Source organism: Mauremys mutica, chromosome 15 (genome assembly GCF_020497125.1).
Source record: "Mauremys mutica isolate MM-2020 ecotype Southern chromosome 15, ASM2049712v1, whole genome shotgun sequence".
In the NCBI taxonomy this organism is placed as follows: Eukaryota; Metazoa; Chordata; order Testudines; family Geoemydidae; genus Mauremys; species Mauremys mutica.
The window spans coordinates 37,326,854-37,353,220 of record NC_059086.1 but is presented as its reverse complement, the minus strand read 5'-3'; the positions used below and the strand labels follow the sequence as shown (position 1 = coordinate 37,353,220).

Here is a 26,367-nt window from a genome sequence, read left to right as displayed (position 1 = left end):
ACACATGCGCTGACTATTTCCTGTTTGAGAATAATAAAAGACAGGGTTGCCTATATGGGAAAAATGTTTTTTTTGGTCATCGATTTAGTTTTTTTCAGTCTACGCTGCCTCGTGTCCACACACAAAAATTGGATTTTTATTGTTTGCTGTCTTACCTTCCTTTAGCTACTGTGCTTGGAAGAGCTATAAATCGGCTTGGCAAACACTGTACCACTGTAAGGTGTGTGTTCACGTTTCGGTATTTTGGACTGAGTAAATTGCTTCCGCTAGTCCACACCCGCTTTGCATTGTTTCACAGCTGGATGAGCTTGGTGAGATACCTCCCTGTTTAAATGCTGACCCACAGCCAAGCATCTGGCAGGTGCCTTTGGAGCCAGATGCCAGGTTGACACCTGCTTTTGTTCCCCTTGGGGCTGTACAAATCCCTGGCCCTACCTTTCAGCCTCCAGGAGGTGCCAGTGGCCTGCCAGCGCCAGGTGGATCAGTTACTGCGAGGGATGGAGAATTTTACTCTAGCGTACATTGATCTTTGTGCCATTAGTCACCTCTGGGAGGACCATGTGTCCCAGGTGACGTGGGGACTGAGTCGCCTCCTGGATGCAGGGCTGACTGTAAAAGCTGGGCTGTGCAAGGTGGGGATGGCAGAGGTGTCATACCTGGGCCACAAGGTAGGGGTGCGGCTGTCTAAAGCCAGAGCTGGCCAAGGTGGGGACGCTCAGAGACTGGCCCGCTCCCCAGACTAAGAAACGGGCCCAGTCCTTTATCGGGATGGCAGGGCACTACCGGAAGTTTGTGGCCCACTTTAGCTCCATGTCAGCTTCCATCACTGAGCTATGCACGAAGGGGAAGCCAGACAAGCAGGTCAGGACCGGGCAGTACCAGAGGGCTCTCTACGCGCTGAAGGAGGATCTGGTCAAGGGCCCGGTGCTGGGAAACCCAGACTTTGACAAGCCCTTTATGGTGTTCATATGGCGTCTGGCCCAGGAATCCACAAGATGGACTTTGCTGAAAGTTACTGATTTCTGTGGTAACAAGCTCTGCTCTACGCTGTGTCCCTGTTGACTAATAAACCTTCTGTTTTACCTGGTGGCTGAGAGCCACCTCTGAATGTAGAGTAGAGGGGCAGGGCCCTCTGGCTCCCCCAGACCCCCCCCCGTGGACTTGCTGCAGGAAGCACACAGTGTGGACGGGGATGCTGAATGCTCCAAGGTCAGACCCAGAAAGGTCAAAGCTGTGGAAGCTTCTTGCCCTGGTGAGTCTGCTCAGAGAGAGGACGCTCCCCCAGAGTGTTGGCTGGCTTTGTATGGAGTAGTCCCCGAACATTGCCCAGGGACTCAGTGACACACGCCTTCAGGGATCCCCTCAGTACTAGTGAAAAATCACACACACACACACACACCCCAACTTGTAATGACAGAGGTGCTGAGGCTCAAGCAATTTTTTTTACATTCATCACTGATGCAGCAAGCCTAGAGGTGCCAGGGCTATGAACTGCCAACCCTAGCCCTAGTGAGGCCTGACACAAATTAAGCACTGCCCCGCCGTTTGGAAGGAAAAGCATCCCCTCCCTCCCCAAAGCACTGTTGGCAGCACCTTTCTGCGCATGATCTAAAATCAGGCCCAAGCGCCAAAATTCACTCTTTTGCATTCAAAGTAGAAGACTGGCTCAGGATTGGCTGAGGGTGCGATGCGCTGTGTCTCATTGGTGGGAATGGAATGAGCGTCACAAGGTCAGGCTGAGAAGAGGGCGGGAGAGGGAGTTCCCGCCGGCTTCCCTCGCAGTTCTCCCTCTGGTCGGATTGCAGCCTAGTTAAGTTCTGGCTGTTAGCGCTGAAGTAGTTTCATTGTTGTGTGATTAGGTGAGGAGTGGTGTTAAAATGTCTGGTCGTGGCAAAGGCGGAAAGGGGCTGGGTAAGGGAGGTGCTAAGAGGCACCGCAAGGTCTTACGAGACAACATCCAGGGTATTACGAAGCCTGCGATCCGCCGCTTGGCTCGCCGCGGCGGGGTGAAGCGCATTTCAGGGCTGATCTACGAAGAGACCCGCGGGGTGCTGAAGGTTTTCCTGGAGAACGTGATCCGTGATGCGGTGACCTACACCGAGCACGCCAAGCGGAAGACGGTGACGGCCATGGATGTGGTGTACGCGCTGAAGCGCCAGGGGCGCACCCTGTACGGCTTCGGGGGTTAATCTTCCAGCCTAGGAACTGCTGTAACTATTACAACCCAAAGGTCCTTTTAAGGGCCACCCACTTCTGCAAAGAAAGAGCTGGGTTTGCTAGGCACAGAAATCTAGGTTTTAGTACCACAAGTACTTACTCTATTGATATTGTATGGGGTAGTTTCTGCTAACGCCTGTTCTCTGGAGTCTTTGAGCACTTAGCTTTTCAGTATCCTTACAGTTTAAATCAATTCGAATTCACAAACATAAACCGGCTAACGTATACCACTGAATCCATATAGTGCTCTACGATTCAGAGCAAGGAATTTCAATCCATTTCTGAAGCTCTCCTGTTCCATCGTTCTTTTCCTGAGATAATGAAACAGCGATTTCCCTGCCGTTGAATAGGTGAGACGCTGTAGGGGTGGCATAACTGCTCTACCGTTTGATTTCTCTGCAGAAACTGTTAGGAGACAGCGCTTGTGATGTGAAATCCTCACGCAGCTGACCCTAGCTGTGGATCGTTGGATTCACGGGTAGCGTCCAGCTTTTATTTGGGGATAAATATCTTTTCACTGTCCCTTTGAAACATTTTGATAGTATTTTGTAATAAAGCAGCTTCCTTGTATTCAGCGGGAAACTGCATTTGGGTGATGGGAAATCTGGTATTTTCATAGTAACCTAAGGGTGACTAAACTGAAATACTAAAAGTGTCCTGATTTTCCTTCCTCAAAGAATGGTCCCTTGCAAGTCGTCGTCTTTGGGTAGGAGTCAGAATGGGAGAATTGAAGCTGCTTAAATTCCTCTATATTTCATCTTCCAATCCCCGCATATGTGATCAGACACTTGCACCACTTCCTTTCACCTCAGCTCTATGCACCTGCTGTAAAAGCTTGTTCTGCCCGTTGCAATTGTCTCGTTCCCAACTTGTCCGGAATCCTATAAGTGGGTCCCTGGTTTTTTTCTTCTTGAACAATGCAGTTTCTTAAAGAAAGTACAGCTCTAAGTATTACTGCTAGTTTATACTCTCTAGAGCTATATCATTGTAACAATAACAGGCGCACTTGTGGCACCTTAGAGACTAACATTTATTTGAGCATAAGCTTTCGTGGGCTACAGCCCACTTCATCAGATGCACACACAACATGAAACGGTGGAAATAGCCATATCAACTCTAAGAGGCTAATTAATTAAGATGAGCAATTAGCAGCAGCCAAAAAAACTTTTGTGGTGATAATCAAGATGGCCCATTTCAGACAGTTGACAAGGTGTGAGGATACTTAACATGGGGAAATAGATTCAATCTGTGTAATGACTCCCTGTCCCTATTCAAGCCCAAATTAATGGGATCTAGTTTGCATATTAATTCAAGCTCAGCCGTTTCACGTTGGAATGTTTTTGAAGCGTTTACTGTAACAGTATCACTAACATTGTGGTAGCTTAGTTGAAAAGGCATTTAAATTCTAATATCCATACCAGATTTAAGCACAATGTTAATATCCGTGTAACGATATACAGCAAAACCAATTATTTCTATGCAGGAGTGAGCGGCCCTTAAAAGGACTTGTGTGTGGAATGATTTCTTCGGAGCAGAGGGAAGGGAGATTAGCCTCCGAAGCCGTGCAGGGTGCGGCCCTGGCGCTTCAAGGCGTACACCAGAGTACAAAACTCTTTGCAGAACCAGTTACACCCTTAAGATTTACTTAATCTTTGCTAGGCTAGAAACTAGAGTTTTTAGTCCCCTTATTGCAACTAAACGAGCCCATTACTGCATCTCTATAGACCACTTCACTTCTATCTAAACACAGTAGTGGAACAAGCTCTTTCTGTGGAAGAGTGGGTGGCTCTTAAAAGAGCCTTTGGGTCGAATAAACGCGTTTCGCACATTAAAGAACTAAATCAGCCCCCAAAGCCGTACAGGGTGCGCCCCTGGCGCTTCAGCGCATACACCACATCCATAGCCGTCACCGTCTTCCGCTTGGCGTGCTCGGTGTAGGTCACCGCATCGCGGATCACGTTCTCCAGGAAAACCTTCAGCACCCCACGGGTCTCTTCATAGATCAATCCCGAGATACGCTTCACCCCACCGCGGCGAGCCAAGCGGCGAATAGCCGGTTTAGTGATACCCTGGATATTATCCCGCAACACTTTACGGTGTCTCTTAGCACCACCTTTCCCCAGCCCTTTGCCGCCCTTTCCACGACCTGACATAGCTACAAAAATAAGAACACAAAACACCAATCTAAGAAGATACAATACTTCCATAAAGACAGAAGAAGGCTTTATATAGGCTGTAGTCCGACCGGAGTGAGAACCTACAAGCACAAAGGGGGCAGATCTCGCCCCGCTCGCTCGCCCCGCCCAAGGTGACGTATGCGCTCTCGCACACCAATGAGACACTTAACATCGCTCCCTGGCCAATCATTAATCAGCAGTTAACTTCAAATGGAAACAGTTTGGTTGGCGCGGCATCTCCTCCCTATACCTTCACCCACACAGTGATCAGAGAGTTGTTATACAAACAGTGCTCCACTTTGGGAGCCTTTGGGACAGGGAAAAGCAGGAGGGAGAATATATTTCCCACTGACCCAGATCCCTGTAGGACAGTGGTTCTCAAACGTTTGTACTGGTGACCCCTTTCACATATCAAGCCTCTTGAGTGCGACCCCCCCAATAAATTAAAAACACTTTTTAAATATATTTACCACCATTGTGAATGCTGGATGCAGAGCAGGGTTTGGGGTGGAGACTGACAGATCATGACCCCCCCATGTAATAACCTCACGACCCCCTGAGGGGTCCCGACCCTCAGTTTGAGAACTCCTGCTGTAGAACCTGGGAACCAGCCCTGAATGAAATGAGCCATGTGGGCAGCAGACCAAAAGGACCCAGTGGTTCTGGAACAATTTGTATAGTGGGGGGTGCTGAGAGCCATTGCACCAAACTGTAAATCTTGTACATGATGGAAACCATTTCAAGCCAGAGGGGTGCAGCATCACCCTGAGTACCAGCACCTATGAAAAGACAAGGCTGCCAAGATTTTTTCAGCAGCTGGGAGCAATGTTTGACCTGACTCTGAACAATCGGATGATGCAATTCTCCCACGAAAAAAGCACGGAAGGGAGTTTGCAGTTAGCCTCCAATTGAGCCTGCAGTCCAGGCAACATGTGGATCCCACGCCACCCTTGGTGCTAGACAGCCAGCTGGTGGGTTCACTAATAGAGGAGACTTCACCCTTCTACTCCACTGAGGGATTTTGTTTAATAGAATGTTCATAGAATCATAGGACTGGAAGGGACCTCGAGAGGTCATCTAGTCCAGTCCCCCGCACTCATGGCAGGACTAAGTATTATCTAGACCATCCCTGACAGGTGTTTGTCCAACCTGCTCTTAAAAATCCCCAATGATGGAGATTCCACAACCTCCCCAGGCAATTTATTCCAGTGCTTAACCACCTTGACAGTTAGGATGTTTTTTCTAATGTCCAACCTAAACCTCCCTTGCTGCAATTGAAACCCAAAGACACTGCCCCAGGGATGCATTCTTATCCACAGTTACAAACAAGTTACACTTCACTCCTGACATATTGAGGTGCAAGTCCTCTTCATAGCAAGGTGCCGCCTATCACCTTGTACATGTTGGTTCGAACAAAACAACTTCATCTATCATATTACCCTTTTGGCCCTGTCATTGGGATGGGTGAGCTTGTTCCTTGTTATCCGTGTGGAATGTACAAGTATGCGAATGTTCTGATATATGGTGTCCAGGACCTTTTAGGTATGTCTCTTTTTGCAGCATCAGCCCTTTCCTTGCCAGCTTCTGTGAGCAGGGCCTGCCTCTGGCTCACAGCTTAACTTTGCTTTATGTTAGCAAAGTCTTGACCATTACTTTAGTTCAGGCCTTAGGCCTCATACCGGGCCTCTGAAACCAAGGTTTATATCTCAGGGCCTCCTCTTACTACACAGACAAAGGAAATCTTGTTGCCAAGAATATTCTCCCAGAAACATATGTCATTTCTATGCATTCTTAGTTTGCCTGAGTCATGTGTGAAGGCCTGTGTGAAGCTTGGAGGACTAACAATTCTGCAAGGTAACATTCTTACCCCACATTCACAGAATCGTAGGACTGGAAGGGACCTCGAGAGGTCACCTCGTCCAGTCCCCTGCACTCATGGCAGGACTAAGTATTGTCTAGACCATCCCTGACAGGGGTTTGTCCAACCTGCTCTTAAAAATCCCCAATGACGGAGATTTCACCACCTCCTTCAGCAATTTATTCCAGTGGTTCACCACTCTGACAGTCAGGAAGTTTTTCCTAATGTCCAACCTAAACCTCCCTTTCTGCAATTTAAATCCATTGCTTCTGGTCCTATCCTCAGAGGTTAAGAACAATTTTTATCCCTCCTCCAGTTGTAACAACCTTTAATGTACCTGAAAACTATAATCATGTCCCCTCTCAGTCTTCTCCTCTCCAGACTAAACTCCATTTTTTTCAATCTTTCTTCCCTGTTGATTCCGCATCAGAAAACACCGGCTGTAACAATCATCCCATATTAGTTTCCCAAGTCTATATTTGCATATATCAGTGTGTGTGTGTGTGTGTGTGTGTGTGTGTGTGTGTGTGTGTGTGTGTGTGTGTGTGTGTGTGTGTGTGTGTGTGTGTGTGTGTGTGTGTGTGTGTGTGTGTGTGTGTGTGTGTGTGTGTGTGTGTATGTGTGTGTGAGAGAGAGAGAGAGTGCACGCGCATGTTAAGAGGGTTTCCAAGAATAGCTGGAGATGGATAGACCTGAAGGTGCCCAAGATTGTTTCAGATACAGCATCATAGCTAAAATGCCTGAATACTTGTTGGTCAAGGACCATTGTTCTGATCCTTCAAATTCAGACATACTCTTTGTTGAAGACAGAGATTCTAAAGAATAGTTCCTATATACACGGATGAAATATGCAAAAAGAAAGAACAGAAAGGATTAATATTTACCAACAGGTGCTAACAATGTGTGGTGGAGAAGATGGGAGAATGGGAGCTAAAAGGCAGCTCTGGGGGATGAGTAATACCTCTGTAGCAGTCCCAAGCCACCATGGTGGGGGTTACCCATGACTGCACTAGGGTGACCAGATGTCCCGATTTTATAGGGACAGTCCCGATTTTTGGGTCTTTTTCTCATATAGGGTCCTATTACCCCCCACCCCCTGTCCCGATTTTTCACACTTGCTGTCTGATCACATTAGACTGCACTGATCCTGTGAAGGTGAATACCACAAGACATACTGCTGGAAGGCTACACTGACAGCTTACGTTCTGGCCCTTGGTTGGTCTAAACACTTGATTTAAGCCCAGGAACGCGACAAGATGGATCCTCCTGCCAATGATGCACTGGCTGGCACTTGAGTGTGGGGGTGATGGGAATGCTTAGCTGAAGTTATGTATAAAGAGAGAAAAAACGCTTGTATCTGTGTGCAGGATTTGAGAATGTTTTTTCTCCCTGGCACCTTTTTGGGCTCAAATAAACCTGGTTTGCTTCTCCACCCTGGTGTGTTAATTAGTGCGGCGCACACCGGGCAACGAACCCCCACTGTTGCTGTCTTCGGCCCTCTGTGCCGGCAACAACTTCAACATAGAATAAAGTTATTAGAACTAAACAGGTCAGGCCTTGTGTCCCAGAAACTCTGCCAGTTGAATTATTCCCCGACCAGGTGAACACCTAGGAGGGATTTTATTCCCATAGTCACCAGGGGAGGATTTACAAGTGTTTCTAACTGAGGGACGGGGCTGAGATCTCGGGCACAGTATAAAAAGCTGCACCCTGCGGATTCCCTTCCCGCAGCTCACCCATCTAGTTGCAGAAATGAGCAAAAGGCGGCACTGGAGCTGCTTGGCATGAAAGGGAAAACTGCAACCACTTTCGCAAGCCGGCGCCGTGGCTTAGTTGGTTAAAGCGCCTGTCTAGTAAACAGGAGATCCTGGGTTCGAATCCCAGCGGTGCCTTTTCAGCAGACAAACCTTGAACCGGTCCCGGGTCCCTTCCCCTTTTATGGGGCCCGGCGCTTGCAAACAAGCCAGGCACCGGCGCGGCTTTATTGCGAGAGAAGCCGGCTCGCGGCTCCGGGTTTTGCTGCTTTGCTCCTGCCGGGGCCAAAACTTGCAGCTTCTGCGGCCAGCAAACAAACCCAGCTCCGGTTCTACCTGCTGGGCTGCAACCCGGGACATGCGCGTGTGGCCGCAGGAATCTGCCTCGTAGGAAGATCATTTTCTTTCCTTTGGAAGGGGGTTGTGGGCTGATGCGATGATCCTACAGGGTGTTCTGCACAAAATGCCACAGGGTAACAAATAAAATAAAAATGAATCCTTCCCTGACCGGGAATCGAACCCGGGCCGCGGCGGTGAGAGCGCCGAATCCTAACCACTAGACCACCAGGGAGGAGATGAGAAAAAGCTTCTACAACACAGTGTACAAGGGAAGGAGGGGTCGTTCCCTGCTCCGTGTGAACAGGCGCAGCGCATCCCGCTTCCCTCCGCTGAGCGAGCACGAATTCAGACCGCGCCATCGAGGGACTAGAGTAAATGCCCGGATCAAGTCATCATAAATGCCCGGATAGACCCTGACAGCAGAGGGGACCTCTCCCCCCCCCCCACTTCTCAGGGGGGTTGACTGGACTCGGGGGCACCAGTGCCGGGCAGCGGACCGGAGAGGGGCTTATTTTCTGAGCTGCTGTAAATCAGTTGATCCCTGTTTTCCCCCCCTTCCCAGTCACTTGCATATCGAGCCACCCTCTCGTGAAGGAGGCGGCGTTGAATAAACTGGCTACTTTTATTTAAAAAAAAAAATAATAATAAACTTTCCTCCAAAGAAAAATAAAAGCTGCAAATCCGGAGCCAGAACCTTGTGCTCAAACCGACTCTGAAGCCTCACTCGCCGGTTGCGAAAGAGGCTTGAAAACAATTCAGAAACAAGATGGTGATAAAATATTCGATTCATTCCTTTCCTCCCCCTAGAGAAACTCGCCGTGGCCGCTTCCTTACTCCAGCCACCCAGTTATTACTGTACCGTCCCATTACCCGCCTTTATGTTTTCTTGTTCCCTGAATACCAGGACCAAACATGCTGGTTTGAGCATTGGGGAAGCCTACGTTTTTAAAACAGGGCGTTTTAAAATGAAAATGGTCGTGTTTGCACTGAACTCCTTCCGCCACCGGGAAGGGGTTTAAGGACTGGGGGTGGTGCCTTGTAAGGCCAGTCCAGTTACATTCAAACTTTTCCCTTCACATGGTGATAAACGAACTCGCACTTGCGGAATGACCTAACTGCGACAATATAGGAAGCCGGGTACAAGTTTTGCACTAATCTGGTTCTATGTTTAGAAAATCCACGAAGGAAATTTATCCCGGATTAAGACGGAGAACGGATGAACTTCAACTCTTTCGCGTGGGCACGTGGTGGCTCTTAGAAGAGCCTTTGGGGTGGTTGTCGGGAGCCGGCGGCTCCGAGGGGGACGGCTCTAGGCCCTCTCCCCGCGGATGCGGCGCGCCAGCTGGATGTCCTTGGGCATGATGGTCACTCGCTTGGCGTGGATGGCGCACAGGTTGGTGTCCTCGAAGAGCCCCACCAGGTAAGCCTCGCTCGCCTCCTGCAGGGCCATGACGGCCGAGCTCTGGAAGCGCAGATCCGTCTTGAAGTCCTGGGCGATCTCCCGCACCAGGCGCTGGAAGGGCAGCTTGCGGATCAGCAGCTCGGTGGATTTCTGGTAGCGGCGGATTTCCCGCAGGGCCACGGTACCGGGGCGGTAGCGATGGGGCTTCTTCACCCCGCCCGTGGCGGGGGCGCTTTTCCGGGCAGCCTTAGTGGCGAGCTGCTTACGGGGCGCTTTCCCGCCGGTGGATTTACGAGCCGTCTGCTTGGTACGGGCCATCCTCGCTGCTGTGCGCTACCAACCTGTCTCCAGCCCAGCCACAGAGCAATAACCCTTAGCTCTCGCTGTGCGCAATTTATAGCCTAACCCTGTCTCCTGATTGGCTATGAACAGCCGGGCGACCGTTGAGGGGTTTAAATTTCCCGGGCTGAGCAGGGATTGGAAAGAGGTGACCAAACCCCTCTGTTTCCTTCCCTAGAGCAGGGAGCTAAACGCCTGGGGAGAGAGGAGATACTGGGAAGGGGGAAGGGTGGGTGCTCAGTGCCTAGGGAGGATAGAGGGGATACATGGGGGGCGTAGAGTGGCACTTGGGGGGCATAGAGGAGTACTTGGGGGGACACTGGGAGGGGCTTCGCTCAGTGCCCAGGGGGATAGAGGGGATGTGGGGGACTTGTTCAAGTTCCTGGGGGGCCACAGAGGGGCAGTCTGGGGCGGGGTGCTCAGTGCCTGGGGGAATTGGGGGGTTGTGGGCTCAGCGCCTGGGGGACATAGAGGGGAAGTGGGGGGTTGTGGGCTCAGCGTCTGGGGGACATAAAGGGGAACTGGGGGGTTGTGGGCTCAGCGCCCGGGGGGCCATAGAGGGGAAGTGGGGGGTTGTGGGCTCAGCGCCCGGGGGGACATAGAGGGGAAGTGGGGGGTTGTGGGCTCAGCGCCTGGGGGGCCATAGAGGGGAAGTGGGGGGTTGTGGGCTCAGCGCCTGGGGGACATAGAGAGGAAGTGGGGGGTTGTGGGCTCAGCGCCTGGGGGGACATAGAGGGGAAGTGGGGGGTTGTGGGCTCAGCGCCTGGGGGGACATAGAGGGGAAGTGGGGGGTTGTGGGCTCAGCGCCTGGGGGGACATAGAGGGGCAGTCTGGGTGTGTGTGTGCTCAGCGCCTGGGGGCCACAGAGGGGAAGTGGGGGGTTGTGGGCTCAGCGCCTGGGGGGACATAGAGGGGAAGTGGGGGGGTTGCTCAAGTGCCTCTGTTCTGCGCATTCTGCGCCTCCTGCGGATTTTCATTAACTCGTCGCAGCGGCAGTTGAGCTTTTTGAATTTGACGGGCTGCGCGGGGATTGGCCGGAGCCACAGCCCTCCGTCGCGTAAGGGCGCGCTGCGGAGGGGCGTGTGCGTTCCCTGGGCCTCCTTCGCTGGTGGCTGGCGCGCAGCCGTTTGCACCGTTTGAATTAAAACCAGCCGCCCCCGCGCAAAGTTCTCTCGATTATTCCCCTCCCTCTTGCTCTGAGAAACCAGCAGCTCTGAGCAGGTCTCCGGTCCCGTTTACTTGCTCTGTTCGCATCCCATTCCGCCCGCTTCCATTCCCTCTGCAGCACTGGCCACTGGCACAAGACAGGACACGGGGCTGGAGGGACCTTTGGTCTGACCCAGTGTATCCGTTTTCTTATTGCTCTTCGCCCTGATACGACACAACAGCCCCTACAGCAAGGGAAAGCGCGGAAACCGATTCCAGAACTTGAGTTTTCCCCGCTTTGTTAAAATCACTACGTGTCTCCCGCCGCCCCATACACCTGGCCAAAGAGCTTGTCAGTTGTTCACAGTACCAGGAGCATCGTTTCCAGTTCTCCGGGAAGGGATCAGGTTTTCTATCCATGGGGCGTGTTTTCCTAGAGAACATTTGGGCTCCTGTATATTCTTGCCACCTGTTTTCTCCCGGGAGAGCACCAGCTTTTTTTTATTGAACTGATCGTTCGTTTTTCCTTAGCAACATCCCCCTCCCCCAAAAAACCCAAACCGACAGAACAGGGATTAACAACTCTTTGCCTGACATCGTGAGTGGCTCTGAAAAGAGCCTTTGGGGTTAAGACGCTGGGTGGCGGGGGTCTCCCTCGCCCAGAAGGCAGCAGGAGCCTGCTCACTTGCCCTTGGCTTTGTGGCTCTCGGTTTTCTTGGGCAGCAGCACCGCCTGGATGTTGGGCAGGACGCCACCCTGCGCGATGGTGACTTTGCCCAGCAGCTTGTTCAGCTCCTCGTCGTTGCGGATGGCCAGCTGCAGGTGCCGGGGGATGATGCGGGTTTTCTTGTTATCCCGAGCAGCGTTGCCAGCCAGCTCTAAGATTTCAGCAGTGAGGTACTCCAGCACCGCAGCCATGTAAACGGGAGCGCCGGCTCCCACTCGCTCCGCATAGTGCCCCTTGCGCAGCAGCCGGTGCACACGGCCTACAGGGAACTGCAGCCCCGCACGAGAGGAGCGAGACTTGGCTTTAGCCCGAGCTTTACCTCCCTGCTTTCCGCGACCAGACATTATAAAGCTCTTTAGAGACAAAACAAACACTGCTTGAACAAAATAAAACTGTAACGGAGCGAACCGTGTTCTTTGCTTTTTATGCCTTCGTTAGCGATCAGGCCAGACACTGGTGATTGGCCAAGCAAAAAGCTCCCGAGAGAACCAATGGGAAGCCGACTTCTCACTCTGACCAATCGGGAGACGATTCAGTTGTGGTCTCCAATAGGATTGCGAAACTTGGAGTGGCACCTTATTTGCATACGAGTTTGTAAAGGAGAAAGGTAACTGAGTATTTACTATCCAATGGGAAGGTAGGAATTAGGCTACCGTCATTTGCATAGGGGCGCTATAAATAAAGGCTCTCCTAGTCTGGCAGCTTATCAGTCAGCTTGTCGTATCGGTGTTTTATCAAGTGAGCTGCTTTGAAGTCATTATGCCTGATCCAGCCAAGTCCGCTCCCGCGCCCAAGAAAGGCTCCAAGAAAGCGGTGACTAAGACCCAGAAAAAGGGGGATAAGAAGCGCCGCAAGACCAGGAAGGAGAGTTACTCCATTTATGTCTACAAGGTGCTGAAGCAGGTTCACCCCGACACCGGCATCTCTTCTAAGGCCATGGGCATCATGAACTCCTTCGTCAACGACATCTTCGAGCGCATCGCCGGGGAGGCGTCTCGCCTGGCGCATTACAACAAGCGCTCCACCATCACCTCCCGGGAGATCCAGACCGCCGTGCGCCTGCTGCTGCCCGGGGAGCTGGCCAAACACGCCGTGTCGGAGGGCACCAAGGCGGTTACCAAGTACACCAGCTCCAAGTAACTGGCCTTTCTTAAAAAAAACAACACAACGGCTCTTTTAAGAGCCACCTACTTCATCTGTAAGAGAGCTCCGGTCACTTTAACTGACAGTGGTTAAAACCTCTGACTTTCAGATGTACTGAGTGAGTCTAACTTCTCTTGCAGTTTATCCCCAGTGTTAAATTCCACTAATTTTAGAACATCTTGGCGAATCACAACTCTAGTTGATATCGGGGGATAAGAGATGGAATTGACGGGCACAGTGAGTAAGTGAATTTCCTCTTCACTTCAGTGGACCTGGTAATTGAGTGAATTGGATAAATATCAGAGCTTTGAAGGATCATGCTATTCAGCAATTTTAAATATATTTTTACCCCACATGCCTGAAACAGCATTAATCAGTTTAAACAATATTTTTTTATATTTAGCTGTGACACCCCCAAGTACACTTTCCAGACCTTTGAGAACTAGAAGCTTATCTCTCAGCAACAAAAACTTATTTCTTGATTGTTGTATTTTTTTTTCTGAAGTCTGGACCTTTTCTCCAGAGACAAGGTGAGTCCAGTAATAAAATATTTGAGTCTTAACAAATATATTACCTTGTTTCTTTGTATTCGAATATTTTGAAAAAATAGAAATATTCTTTCCTCTATTCTATCAATTTTAAGGCATTAAAGACATTCAGCAACATTCTGGGTGGTATCAATTTCTTCCCAACATATAAATTCAGTGATTTAAATAAACTTAATGTTCCTGATTTTTCAAATAAAAATATATATCTTTAAAATTGCTACACGGAGGGACAGATTACTGGTCTCTGGGGGGGGGAATAGCGGGGATTGCAACTCAAAGACCTATAAGAAATTACACTAAAATGTTTCAAAGGGATAAAAGAGCAGAGAAGGCCTGGAGACGTTTGAGGTTGTGAATGTGCAGGCTGGAGGGGTGAATGAGGATTAATGAAAATATTTTTTAATTTTAGCTACAGGTGGAAACAATTCTTCATTCGTTCTTGAAAGCGCCTGAGCTGAAAGCTTTAATCGGTGTTTTACGCTACGTTCCATTGTTAACTTCTAACTGGGACTCGTTTTATGATTCATCAGATCAATGAATAGCGGAGCGGGGCTGGCGCCAAAAGGCTACTTTTTGAATTTGAAGTTAAGCTCTGGCTAATGATTGGCCAGAATTCGCTCTGCGGTGCTTCATTGGTGGGAGCGAAGGCGCGTCACATTATAGGGCGCGGAACTATTTCCGGCCGTCTCCTCGCTCAGTTCTCAATTTGGTCGGACAAACCCCACACTCACTGCGGTCTGCACCTCCCCAAATACAGTGCAAAACAAAACGCTTTTTCTCATACCTGACCTGTGTGCTCTCCCCGGCTCTGTAAGGCAGCTTCTGATGTCTTAGTTACAGCAGTAAATGCAGAACCTTTCAAGGAAGCAAGTCCCCTCTCTGACTCTGTTCAAAGTAATTTCCCTTACTGCACAGGGAATCGATTATTTTTTGTCAAGGTCCAGACTCCAGAGACAATAATACAAAAATAACAGTAATAAGTAAATAAGATTTCAGTCTGTTCAAAAGCATCTGACAGTCTGGATTTGACCTGCTGTCCACCTATGGTCTGCATCTGCTTTATTGCATCCTTAGGTTTCTCATACCCCCAAATCTAAAGTCTAAGGTAGAGCTCTTTTGTTTTCCACAGCATAAACTGATTTAATGGACACTTTTGAATATTTGAATATGTTCCTATTTTCCAGGAGATTGTACCCTGTCATCTCTATCAGCAATGATTAACACCAGTCTTTTAAATGCTTAACTCTGTGGCTCAAGTATTGTATTGTACAGAGCATCCTGACTGGCTGTACCCAGCTGATTCATTACTACTTAACCCTGTTATTGTAGCACTTAAGGGTCTTGCTAGGGTGGCCTCCACAGTGCTACTTGCTGTGCAAATATAAAATAAATGACAGTCTCTTAGGCAGAGTTACAGTAAGAGACTAGTTTCTGAGATTCACGGGCCAGAAGAGACCATTGTGGTCTGAATTCTAGCCTAACAGAAGCCATCGGCCTTTCCCAAAATCCTGTTAGAGCACATGCATTTAGTAGAAAATCATCCCATCTTGATTTTATAATTGCCAGTGCTAGAGACTCCACTATAACCCTTGGTAAATTGGCCCCAATGATTAATTACCTTCACTGTTCTAAATATACGCCTTATTTCCAGTCTACATTTGTCTAGCATAAGTTTCAGATACTGGATCTTGTTAGACCTTTGCTAGAGTAACAAGCCCATTATCAAATATTTGATCCCCAAGTAGGTACAGACGCTCCCCGGGTTACGCAAGACCCAACTTACCAAATTCGCACTTACGGAAAAAGTTCCATAAACCGGAAATAGGATTTTTGAGTGGTGGAAAGTTTTGCGTAACATATGGGTATACGTTTCCGACTCGTGCATAATTTGAGTTACACAAGGCTTTCCGGAATGGAACAATTGCATAAGTGGAAGGGCGTCTGTACTTATAGCGCATAGGGGATAAAAGTCACCCCTTAATCTTCTGTTTGTTAAACTAAATAGATTGAGAGACTCAAGAAGCTCCCTTGGGGGCGCTGGCACAATTTGAATAGTGGGGGTGCTGAGAGCCATTGAAGCAAACTAACCATGTAGAATGGAAACCACTTTAAGCTGAGGATCGGGGAGAAAACACCCCCCACACACTGAGTTCCAGCACCTCTCCTCCAACGCGTGTTTTCTGGTCTTTTAATCATACTTAAGGCTCTTCTCTGAATCCTCTCCAATTTATCAACATCCTTCTTTAATTGTGGGCACCAGAACTGGACCAAAAAGAACAGGAGGACTTGTGGCACCTTAGAGACTAACAAATTTATCTGAGCATAAGCTTTCGTGGGATAAAACCCACTTCATCAAATACATGCAGTGGAAAATACAGTAGGAAGCTATATGTACACAGAGAACATGAAAAAATGGGTGTTGCCATACACACTATTATCAGCAGGAGGGGAAAAAAAACCTTTTGTAGTTGCTAAGCAGGATGGCCCATTTCCAACAGTTGACAAGAAGGTGTGAGTAACAGTAGGGGAAAAATAAGCCTGGGGAAATAGTTTTACTTTGTGTAATGACCCATCCACTCCCAGTCTTTATTCAAGCCTAATTTAATGGTGTCCAGTTTGCAAATTAATTCCAATTCAGCAGTCTCTCGTTGGAGTCTGGTTTTGAAGTTTTTTTGTTGGAGAATTGCCACTTTGAGGTTGAAGTTTTCTCCGACTGGTTTTTGAATGTTATCATTCTTGACGTCTGATTTGTGGCCATTTATTCGAGCAGTGTTCACACCAGTGCCAAATAGGTAAAAGAACCTCTCTACCCCGACTCGCCTTTCCTCTGTTTAAACATCCATAGATCATATTAGCACTGTTGGTCACAGTGATGCACTGGGATCAGATGTTCAGCTAATTATCCACCATAACTCCCCCCCCATCACCTTTAGCATCCTGACATCCCAGGATAAAGTCCCCCACTCTGTAAGTATGGCCTACATTCCGTCTTCCTAGGCGTGTCCTTTACACGTGTCTGTATTAAAATGCACATTGTTTGTTTCTCCCTATTCACCAAGCAGTCCAGAGTCCTGGTATCACCCCATGCCCTGCAAGGGTTGTGACTCCGGTGCCCACAGCACTTCCTGGGCCGGACTGGACCCTGTTGTTTAGGGTTAATCTGTCTGAGATGGGAATAAGTGCAACTTCTGACTTACTGTCTATGACAAGACCACTGTGGGGTCTTCCCCTGCCTGCCTCCCCTCAATTGGCTACATAGCACCAGGATCAGTTGCTCCTGATAATGGTCTGATCACATTCATCAGAATGGCCATACTGGGTCAGACCAAAGGTCCATCCAGCCCAGTATCTGTCTACCGACAGTGGCCAGTGCCAGGTGCCCCAGAGGGAGTGAACCTAACAGGCAATGATCAAGTGATCTCTCTCCTGCCGTCCATCTCCACCCTCTGACAAATAAAGGCTGGAGACACCATTCCAGCTTAGCTACTAGCCATTGATGGACTTAACCTCCATGAATTTACCCAGGGGGGTCTCTTATGCTAAAGGCAGGAGGTGTGGGTTCCCCCTGCATGGAAGGGGCAGAGGCTCATTCCACAGTAAATCAAACAGGATTATGGGCTGAGCTGGCGAAGGCCTTACACGCAACTTGATGGCAGTTGTCTGTAACACAATAACGTTGGAATCTTGCATCCAGTCAATTCCAAATGTTCAGGAAATGGAGATAGTCCAGGCATCAGCAACCAGAATGATTTTGAGGGTGGGAAGAAGTCAAAGCCAAAAAAGGGAAACATTAAGCTCCTGCCAGGTCTTTAGCACAGGCCATGCCTTGCCTCAAGCATTTCTGCCTTTGTCTGTAGATTAAATAACTGGTGGATGGTGCCCATTAACCCCCTTCCAGTATAACCATACAAACACCCCATCTTATCCCTGCTTCTCCTCCATAAACCCTCGTCTTTTACACTGGCTGAGCGTCGCTCCGGGCTAGAGAACAAGGGGGCATTATTCCCTCTGGGAGTGGACTCCCTGAGGGGGCCCACGGCGAGAGACAGGGGTGCTAAGGCTCTGAGAGGTGCGGCTCCAGGAGGCGGAGGGATTTGCCCCGAGAAGGGCTGTCACACTGAAGGGGGTTCCCCCCAGGGACCGCATGGGGCCAAGTGTGGGCATGACCTGTGAGTCCATAACACCGACCAATTAACACATTGACATGGCTATGCCGGATGACTTTTCTCCCACACAAGACTGGGGGAGGGGAGGCGGGAAGGGAATGTGTTGGCATCTGGAGAATGTACAGCCCCTGACACAGGAGGAGAGAATGGAGGACCCTCATATTGGGGAAAGAGGAAATGCGGCATGCAGCCACCCTCCCATGGGAAGGAAGGAGGTAACGGGCTCACTCAGAGCCCCTGCTGGAGAAAGGAGGGGACACAGAACTCATACCACAGAAAGGAGATTGGAAGGCCCTATGGGGGAAGAGGGAACAGTGGAAAAAGGGGGCACCCCCCCCCAGCACAGGGAGCACTTAATGAGGGTGCCACATTTCTCTAAAACATTTCAGTGTGGCCCAGAAGGAAGAGGCTCTTCCCCTCCCCTGTGTTTTCCTCCATATAAACAATCATATAAAGCAGCAGTTCTCAAACTTGTGTGCTGGTGACCCCTTTCACACAAAGCCTCGGTGCAACCCCTCCGCCCCCCTTATAAATTAAACACACTTTTTATGTATTTAAACACCATTATAAATGCTGGAGGCAAAGCGGGGTTTGGGGTGGAGGCTGACAGTTCACAGCCCCCCTCTAAGAACCTTGTGACCCCCCTAAGGGGTCCCAACCCCCCATTTGAGAACCCCTGATATAAAGGAAATACTTCACTCCACACAACCTGTGGAACTCCTTGCCAGGGGATGTTGTGAAGGCCAAAACTATAACATGGCTCAACAAATAATTAGATAAATTCATGGACCACAGGTCACCAATGGCTATTAGCCAAGATGGTCTGGGATGGAACCCTGAGTGTCCCTAGCCTCTGACTGATCAAGACTGGGAGTGGACAAGAGATGGATCAGTCACCTGTTCCATTGATTCATTCTGAAATACTAGGCACCAGCTACAATGGAAAGACAAGATACTGGGCTAGATGGACCATTGGCCTGAACCAGTACAGCCATTCTTACATTATCAATTTCCAAGTTTGGATTTTAATCTGTGTGGCTCATTGTAATGACACACCATTTATTGCACATATATTCCATAGCATGCGCTCAGCTTGTGAAGAAAATTGTAAACAACCACTTACTTTGTGAAAGCAAGAAAACGTGGGCAGAGTGAAAAAAAAATCAGTAACCTCCCTCTCTCTGTAGAGCTGTTACTCATCTCCATCCTGCTCCGAGCCAGGAGAGACTGAGAATGCATTTATACAGAAGCAGAAATGACAGAATGGGGGCAGGAGGAAGTATTGATTCTTGCATCTGCACTCACTTGCTAAACTCACCCCAAAATACAGAACAGAGTAATTATTTCATCTAAACCACTTTCTTGAGAAATGCCTAAAGTCAGCTAAGAGGGGGAAGCAATTTTACTGCAAAATTAAATATAGACCATTCTCCATTTTAGCAGCTGTATGGGGTGTTCATACATTTCACTCCAAACCCCTTAGAAATGAGATTGCTCTTTTAATAGAAAAATATAACCCAGTTTGGCACCAAACATCAGCTGTCTGGTAAGAATCCAGAAACAGAGTAAATTACCCACAACCTGTTGCATTCATCTCCAGATAACTACTTGTACTACTTCTGCTCTTTTTCCCCCCATCTTCCCCTTACGTCGTTTTCAGAGATCAGCTCTTTTTGAACTTGTGGGTGGCTCTTAAAAGAGCCTTTGGGTTCTGTGAATTCGAATCCTGGCCGCCTGCTCACTTGCCCTTGGCTTTGTGGCTCTCGGTTTTCTTGGGCAGCAGCACCGCCTGGATGTTGGGCAGGACGCCACCCTGCGCGATGGTGACTTTGCCCAGCAGCTTGTTCAGCTCCTCGTCGTTGCGGATGGCCAGCTGCAGGTGCCGGGGGATGATGCGGGTTTTCTTGTTGTCCCGGGCGGCGTTGCCAGCCAGCTCCAAGATCTCAGCAGTGAGGTACTCCAGCACCGCAGCCATGTAAACAGGAGCGCCGGCTCCCACTCGCTCCGCATAGTTCCCCTTGCGCAGCAGCCGGTGCACGCGGCCCACGGGAAACTGCAGCCCAGCACGAGAAGAGCGAGACTTGGCCTTAGCCCGCACTTTGCCTCCCTGTTTTCCGCGGCCAGACATGACGACACTCTGCAAAAGACCTACTTAGACAATTCTAAAAACGGATGCTTGAAAGCAGACGGGCCCAGCCTTTTATAGGCTCGGGCAGATTAGCCACGCGACTTCTGATTGGCTCTCCCTGTATCACCCAATGGGAAAGCTACTTCTGTATCTGACCAATGGGAAGGAAAGATGCTGTGACTATCCAATAGGAAGTGCAAGAATTAGAGTCCGCGTTCTGTGTTGCTGGGTTGGCCGCGGGGGTGACGTGTAACTTGCTATCAGCCAATAGGAAAGGAAAAGGTAGGCTGCCTCATTTACATAGGTGCGGTATAAATAGAGGGCCACCGCCGTGGGTTACGGTATTGTGGTTTGTAGGCTGTTTGTAGTTTTCAGTATGCCTGAGCCAGCCAAGTCCGCTCCCGCGCCCAAGAAGGGCTCCAAGAAAGCGGTGACCAAGACCCAGAAGAAGGGGGATAAGAAGCGCCGCAAGACCAGGAAGGAGAGTTACTCCATTTATGTCTACAAGGTGCTGAAGCAGGTTCACCCCGACACCGGCATCTCTTCCAAGGCCATGGGCATCATGAACTCCTTCGTCAACGACATCTTCGAGCGCATCGCCGGGGAGGCGTCTCGCCTGGCGCATTACAACAAACGCTCCACCATCACCTCCCGGGAGATCCAGACCGCCGTGCGCCTGCTGCTGCCCGGGGAGCTGGCCAAACACGCCGTGTCGGAGGGCACCAAGGCGGTTACCAAGTACACCAGCTCCAAGTAAACACGGGCTGTGCCTTTCCGGGACGTTGTTACACCGAAAACCCAAAGGCTCTTTTAAGAGCCACCCACTTTTTCAATGAGAGCTTGAGTCGCTGTTTCACTGGCAGAAAGTAACTAAAGGCACCGTTTTAAAACGTGCTTTGAATATCTAGAGTAGCCCTAGTCCTGTTCTTTATGTTCCTTGAGTTTAACACCGAGTGAAGTGCGTCGTGTGATCATTAAAACCCGTTTAAGGACGGCTTCGTAATGCTGTGAATATACTAAGTATTGTCTTGGCTACTAAGAATACATAGTAGTTAGATGGGTAAATGCTACAGGAAATGCAAAACCCCTCACTTCTGGGCGACACACGTTTAGGTGAATCAACGTGAAATGTCTCCCTGCGTGTCCTTTCCATTTCATATAGCTTGGAAGAGCTGGCATCTTTATTCCTTTCATGCCTGAAACCCAGTGTGTTCTATGGATGGTCTTTTATAGACAAAATGAACCGAAGGTTTTTTTTTTTTTGTTTTAATAACATTTTATAGGGACAGGCTCAATTAATTATACCCTAAACCAACTTTTCTCGGCTTCCTCAGAAGGGGAGAGAGCTGCTGTTCATTCCCCGATCTCCTCAGGTGGTTTGTTTCCCAGATGATTGTTAACAATCTCCATTAAATCTGCCTTTCTATACCGGATTTGGGGGTTTGGGGAGACTGGAAGGGGAGCAGCTTCTTTGCCTTTGTTATAAAAACGGCGCCAAAACCGGACCGGGGAGGGAGATTTCCCGTTTGCGACCATGTGACAGCCAGATGTTGGAACAACTGGTGAAGCCTCATTCAGCTCCGGTCCGCGGGGGGAGGGAAACTTCAACCATATGCACCCCAAGGAAACCACCAGCTCTGGGCTCACCCCAACAGAGAGGAATCTCAGTGAGAAGGCAAATCTTTGTGATCTCAGTCTGGCCAACCCCAACTGTTCAAAAAGCAGGAGACAGATCACGGGGTGGGCTTTAAAAATCATGAGATTATGTCAAAATAATAGAATGTTTATTTGCCTTCTGCTTTTTGAGCCTTGCGGGGGCAGTGGGGGTGTGTGTCATATTTTGAGGCTTGCTAGGATAGTCAGTGGCTATTAGCCAGGCTGGGCAGGGATGGTGTCACCAGCCTCTGTTTGCCAGAAGCTGGGAATGGGCGACAGGGGATGGATCACTTGATGAGTCCCTGTTCTGTTCATTCCCTCTGGGGCACCTGGCATTGGCCACCGTGGGAAGACAGGACACTGGGCTAGATGGACCTTTGCTCCGACACAGTCTGGCCGTTCTTATGTTCCTCCACATGCACAAAAGCTAGAAACTTATTTTTTTTCCCTTTAAGAATGAAGGCTGAAATCATCCCATTATCCCCCTGACTGCGGGGCGGGGGGGGGGGCTTTAAGGAACACAATAATTCTCACCAGACTCACGACAAAATGCTCCTGCGATCTGGCAACACAGTGTGGCCTCTCAGAGGTGGAAATTCAGCTTCCCGCAACACCCCCGAGTCTGGAGTCGCCCCAAGACCAGGGACAAAGCACCAGGAAAATGCCCGTTTTCTAATGCACCAATAACAACGCGTTTGAAAGCAGGACATCGATCGCCCCCTCCTCAGGAAGCACACAGAGAAAACGGGGGGCACAGGAATCGGGGAGCGGTTTGTGCTTAGCAGACTACGCCAGGGGGGCCCCGGGGAGCTGACCTGCAGGAGCCTCTCTGGGGAAGGAAATTGGATTGATGCTTATTTCCAAGTGTGCAATGGGTGAATATTCAAAAGCGGGGGGGGGTCTCCACAGCCACCGCAGTGCGGGGGGTGCAGAAAGGGTGGATCACCGGCTGGTCAGTGATAAATAAACCCCTGCGTCCCCATTACAGCTTTCTGGGGGGGCCTGAAGGGGGTTTATCTCCCAGCCCTGTTTGCAGTTTCCCGCTGTGCCACACTCGAGCGCCAAACTCCATTGTTTGAATTTCAAATTACCCGCGTAATAGTCTGATTGGCTGAGAGGCGAAAGCCGCCGTCTCTCATTGGTGAGAGCCGAAGCGTCCTTCCGTCAGGGGGAGGGGAGGGGGAGACGCAGGCGGTGGCGCCAGTTCTCACTCAGGTCGGACTGTGTGCTATATAAAGCCCCGCAGGGGTTTAGTCTTTTCACACAGTAGTGGTGTTGTGAACTGATTGTTTACGAGATGTCTGGTCGCGGCAAAGGCGGGAAGGGGCTGGGTAAGGGAGGCGCTAAGAGGCACCGCAAGGTTTTACGCGATAACATCCAGGGTATTACGAAGCCTGCGATCCGCCGCTTGGCTCGTCGCGGTGGGGTGAAGCGTATCTCGGGGCTGATCTACGAAGAGACCCGTGGGGTGCTGAAGGTTTTCCTGGAGAACGTGATCCGCGATGCGGTGACCTACACCGAGCACGCCAAGCGGAAGACCGTGACGGCCATGGATGTGGTGTACGCGCTGAAACGCCAGGGGCGCACCCTGTACGGCTTTGGGGGCTGAGGCGGCTTCTAACCCCCTACACACTCTTATTTCACCAAGGTCCTTTTAAGGGCCACCCACTGGTGCACGGAGAGAGCTGGGTTCGCTCGGACTGGGAAGATAAAGGGTCGAACTGTTCTGGAGCTGTTGTCCCGATGTGAGGCTCCGTCGCGGCTGGGGGGTTTCTGTTGTCAGTTAAAGGGCAGGCGGGCGGGCTGCGGTATTGCACCCGGCTTCTAAGGAGGGTCTCCTGGGTTAATAGGTTTTTAAGTGCCCCAACCCCAATGCACAATTGATGCTTCATGGCTCCTTTGCTAGTAGTTTCTCCCTGGATGCTTTTCTGAGCCTGCTGTTTAATCTCTGCACTAATTCACTCTGTTCCTGTGAAACATTCGTCCCATGCATGTGCATTAACTGTCAAGGTGATGAGAGGATCCCCATGACCATTCTGTGCTTAATTTACAGTGGCAGGTGTTACTTTTTTTTTTTTTACTTCTATAACCCATGGGGCAAGGCCAGGGGTGCTGGGGCTCTGAACTGTTACCGGTGCCTGAGTGCAAATTAAGCACTAACATCCCCTGGCACCATTGCAATGGGGGGACAATTGTCTCCACTCAGCAGGTGCTAAAGGGCTGGAGCTGCCCTGTCCTCCCCCCTCTCCAGTGGCTCATTTGGTGCTACAGCAAAGGGGGATTGGACCAGCGTCCACTACCCAGAGAGCCACGTTGTGCTCCCTGGGATACACTAACCTGTTGCCACATCTGTGCAGTGGGTTTGTGTTTGCCGGGACTGGGGCCACCCACTGATCCTGCAGAGCCGCTGTCCCTGGCTTGGTGCGAGCTCCGGCCTGAGGGTCAATTCCTGCCCGGCCCAGGAAATTCAGACTCTGCCTCTGGTTACATTCAAGCTGCTATAAAACTTCTTCTCAGGGCAGCTGATGGGTGGCTGGTGAGGTTTTTGCCCCAGCACCCAGGCACTTTGGCTGTTCCCAGAGCTGCCTCCCCAGGGTGAGGTTTGCACAGAACAAGCACCGTTCTCATGTCCCCGTGTAGCTTGTGTCCCTGAAACTGGCCACCCACATTCTCAGTAGAACCCAGAGGCAGGGGGCCAGGAGCCCAGAACTCCCGAGTCCTGCAGAGGTGAGTCCTGGGTTGGAGGGGGGAACAGGCTGGGAGGGGGGTGCCAATGGCTGATACATGACAGCATCCAAAGTGCCCGTTGCCCCACAGGGTTGTCAGCGTGTTCACGACTCAAATCCCCAGTAGGACTTGAGGTTGGCCTGGCCCGGCCCTGCCCTGATTAAAAACGACCCGCGACTTCCCAGTGAAACAGAAAATTTATTGGGGGGGGGGGGCAGGAGGGGTGAAAAACCAAGTGCGGCAAGGGGAGAAATTGGGAGCCAGAAACAGGTTCCCTCCTTGGGGGCAAATCATTTCACAGGCCCTCGAGGAGCATTTCAACAGAGCACCCACCGCGCACCATTGCGCCTTGCCAGAGGGCAGGCTGCTGATTTCCATCAAACACTCAAGGCCCCAGCAAAGGGTCATTTTCCACAAGCGCCTACAGGCAGCTGGTTGGTTGAGGGGGGGACGGGACGACAAAGCATTGCCCGAAAAGCATCGTTTTTGTCATTGGCAGCAGGTGAAGCAGCCAGAAGGGAACCGGGGGCATCTGATTAGCTGCAATACGGGCGTGAGGAACTGTGGGACCAGTTCACAGACTCCGCTTTGCTCCAGCATCGTCCCCCTGCCTCTAGGGCCCAGCCTGGCCCTGTCTTCGTATGAAGCCCCTGCAGCATGATCGGGCGAATCCTCTGCTAGTACCAGACCCCTACACAACCTGCTGGCTGCACTGGGGCACTGGCTGCCCCCACACACACATTTAAACCCCACCACCCCCCTCTCTCATGAACACGGTGCTAAACATCTGGCAGCAGCTGACAGCCCAGGGCTCCTGATGCGAGTACCGCGAAAGGGAACAGGCTTGCAAAATGCCTCCCCCCCCCCACACACACACAATAGAGACTGACAAGAGAACAGTCATGCAGCAGGGTGATGTATCGGGGATAGCGAGGATGTGATGCAGAGACGCTCCTAGAACAAGGTGCTGATTGTAGAAAATCAGGGAACAGGGGAGGAGATTAAATAAGTAGCCCCAGTCCCTAAATACTAATACGACACCCCTGGACCAGCCCCCTTCATCCCCAATACTGCGCCAAATAGCAGCCGTTACCCCGAACGCCCCTGACCAGCCAGGGGGGACACAGTGAGGCTATGTCTAGACTACAGCTACCGTTGGGGCCGGATTCATTAAGAGCTCTCTCTCGCCGTCGGCTTGGAGCGGCTCCTAAAAATGGGCCCTGCCCGCTGGGCAAAAGGGGTGAGCCAAAGCGAGCAAGCCAGCGTGCAAAGAGGCGCAAGCAAGCGAAAGACAGAGGGCCTGGTGAGGAGAAAAAAGAGACATACGCGCAGAATTCGCGTCCTCCGCAGATTTTCTTTCTCCTGCCCCGTAGAATAATCCAAATCCAAAGGGGCCCCTCTCTCACTTCTGGCACCACAGCAGCCCCTGGTGGGCGAAAGGTGTCATTGCAGCGCCTCCCCGGCAGAATTGATTATTCTACGGGGCGGGGGAAAGAAAATCTGCGGGGAACATGAATTCTGCGCTTCTGTTTCTTTTATGGAAAAAGCCAGGGAGAACGACCCGCCCACTTGTAAAAGTGTGTGGAGGGGGGAGGCTTCCCTGCCCCGCCTCCAGGTTCTGGCAGCGAGTGTGCGGCCAGGGGAGAGACAGAGAGAGAGAGAAAGCGAGCACGGCAAGGCAAGAGAGGCGGGATGAGTAAACGGGCCGCGCAGGAGTGAGCGAAAGAATGAGCGGAGAAACAGTGCGAGCGAGCGAGCAGCGATGGGGAGAGCAAAGGGGCATGCATGAGAGAGGGCACAACTGCAGAGCCGGAGCAGCAGGGTGAGCAAACCAGACAGACAGAGAGAGAGAGAACTGATGGCATGGCAAGTCAAGAGCAAGCAGAGGAGAGAGCGCGCGAGGAGCAAGCAGAGGAGAGAGCAGCAAGCAGAGGAGAGAGCGAGCGAGGAGCAAGCAGAGGAGAGAGCGAGTGAGGAGCAAGCAGAGGAGAGAGTGCGCGAGGAGCAAGCAGAGGAGAGAGTGCGCGAGGAGCAAGCAGA

General features: G+C 50.6%; 7 protein-coding genes and 2 non-coding genes across 10 annotated transcripts in view; 5 read left to right on the top strand and 4 right to left on the bottom strand.

Annotated features, from left to right (window-relative positions):
* Positions 1–2,241, top strand: part of LOC123350540 (histone H3-like) — a 5,760-nt gene extending 3,519 nt beyond the window's left edge. Inside the window, exon 3 of the mRNA XM_044989170.1 lies at positions 1,868–2,241. Coding sequence (XP_044845105.1) covers positions 1,868–2,189 — 322 coding nt within the window. The 3' untranslated portion in view covers positions 2,190–2,241. The remainder of the gene's footprint in view (positions 1–1,867) is intronic.
* Positions 2,242–4,011: 1,770 nt separating this feature from the next.
* Positions 4,012–10,097, bottom strand: LOC123350539 (histone H3.1t-like). The gene is made up of 2 exons (XM_044989169.1): positions 9,737–10,097; positions 4,012–4,401 (listed from the first exon to the last, which is right to left on the bottom strand). Exons 1-2 carry the CDS (start codon positions 10,063–10,065, stop codon positions 4,059–4,061), a joined length of 672 nt encoding a protein of 223 aa, XP_044845104.1. The 5' UTR covers positions 10,066–10,097; the 3' UTR covers positions 4,012–4,058.
* Positions 8,071–8,144, top strand: TRNAT-AGU. The gene has a single exon. It is a non-coding gene; the product is annotated as a tRNA-Thr (tRNA).
* On the bottom strand, positions 8,506–8,577 carry TRNAE-CUC. Its single transcript has one exon. It is a non-coding gene; the product is annotated as a tRNA-Glu (tRNA).
* A 1,756-nt stretch (positions 10,098–11,853) lies between the features above and the next one.
* LOC123350530 (histone H2A.J-like) lies at positions 11,854–19,971 on the bottom strand. The gene is made up of 2 exons (XM_044989158.1): positions 19,551–19,971; positions 11,854–11,909 (listed from the first exon to the last, which is right to left on the bottom strand). Exon 1 carries the CDS (start codon positions 19,942–19,944, stop codon positions 19,555–19,557), a length of 390 nt encoding a protein of 129 aa, XP_044845093.1. The 5' UTR covers positions 19,945–19,971; the 3' UTR covers positions 11,854–11,909; positions 19,551–19,554.
* LOC123350533 (histone H2A type 2-C-like) lies at positions 11,914–12,332 on the bottom strand. The gene has a single exon (XM_044989162.1). The coding sequence runs from the start codon at positions 12,301–12,303 to the stop codon at positions 11,914–11,916; it is 390 nt and encodes a 129-aa protein (XP_044845097.1). The 5' UTR covers positions 12,304–12,332.
* On the top strand, positions 12,683–20,745 carry LOC123350526 (histone H2B 8-like). Of its 2 annotated transcripts, none has more exons than XM_044989154.1 (2): positions 12,683–13,095; positions 20,698–20,745. In XM_044989154.1, the coding sequence occupies exons 1-2, from the start codon at positions 12,719–12,721 to the stop codon at positions 20,699–20,701; spliced, it is 381 nt and encodes a 126-aa protein (XP_044845089.1). In that variant the 5' UTR covers positions 12,683–12,718; the 3' UTR covers positions 20,702–20,745. The 2 variants fall into 2 exon arrangements, with proteins under 2 accessions (XP_044845089.1, XP_044845088.1); XM_044989153.1 differs by lacking the exon at positions 20,698–20,745 and adding an exon at positions 13,243–13,676.
* Positions 12,687–20,799, top strand: LOC123350534 (histone H2B 8-like). Its single transcript, XM_044989163.1, has 2 exons — positions 12,687–12,735; positions 20,338–20,799. The coding sequence occupies exons 1-2, from the start codon at positions 12,719–12,721 to the stop codon at positions 20,699–20,701; spliced, it is 381 nt and encodes a 126-aa protein (XP_044845098.1). The 5' UTR covers positions 12,687–12,718; the 3' UTR covers positions 20,702–20,799.
* A 2,080-nt stretch (positions 20,800–22,879) lies between these two features.
* Positions 22,880–23,537, top strand: LOC123350537 (histone H4). Its single transcript, XM_044989166.1, has one exon. The coding sequence runs from the start codon at positions 22,898–22,900 to the stop codon at positions 23,207–23,209; it is 312 nt and encodes a 103-aa protein (XP_044845101.1). The 5' UTR covers positions 22,880–22,897; the 3' UTR covers positions 23,210–23,537.
* Positions 23,538–26,367: the final 2,830 nt, after the last annotated feature.

Coding starts and splice junctions, on each gene's coding strand:
- LOC123350537 (XM_044989166.1), top strand. CDS start 22,898: ATGTCTGGTCGCGGCAAAGGCGGGAAGGGGCTGGGTAAGGGAGGCGCT.
- LOC123350530 (XM_044989158.1), bottom strand. CDS start 19,944: ATGTCTGGCCGCGGAAAACAGGGAGGCAAAGTGCGGGCTAAGGCCAAG.
- LOC123350526 (XM_044989153.1), top strand. CDS start 12,719: ATGCCTGATCCAGCCAAGTCCGCTCCCGCGCCCAAGAAAGGCTCCAAG. Junction 13,096..13,242: donor ACCAAGTACACCAGCTCCAA/GTAACTGGCCTT, acceptor CTTCTCTTGCAG/TTTATCCCCAGTGTTAAATT.
- LOC123350539 (XM_044989169.1), bottom strand. CDS start 10,065: ATGGCCCGTACCAAGCAGACGGCTCGTAAATCCACCGGCGGGAAAGCG. Junction 4,402..9,736: donor CTCTTCGAGGACACCAACCT/GTGCGCCATCCA, acceptor GTATCTTCTTAG/ATTGGTGTTTTGTGTTCTTA.
- LOC123350533 (XM_044989162.1), bottom strand. CDS start 12,303: ATGTCTGGTCGCGGAAAGCAGGGAGGTAAAGCTCGGGCTAAAGCCAAG.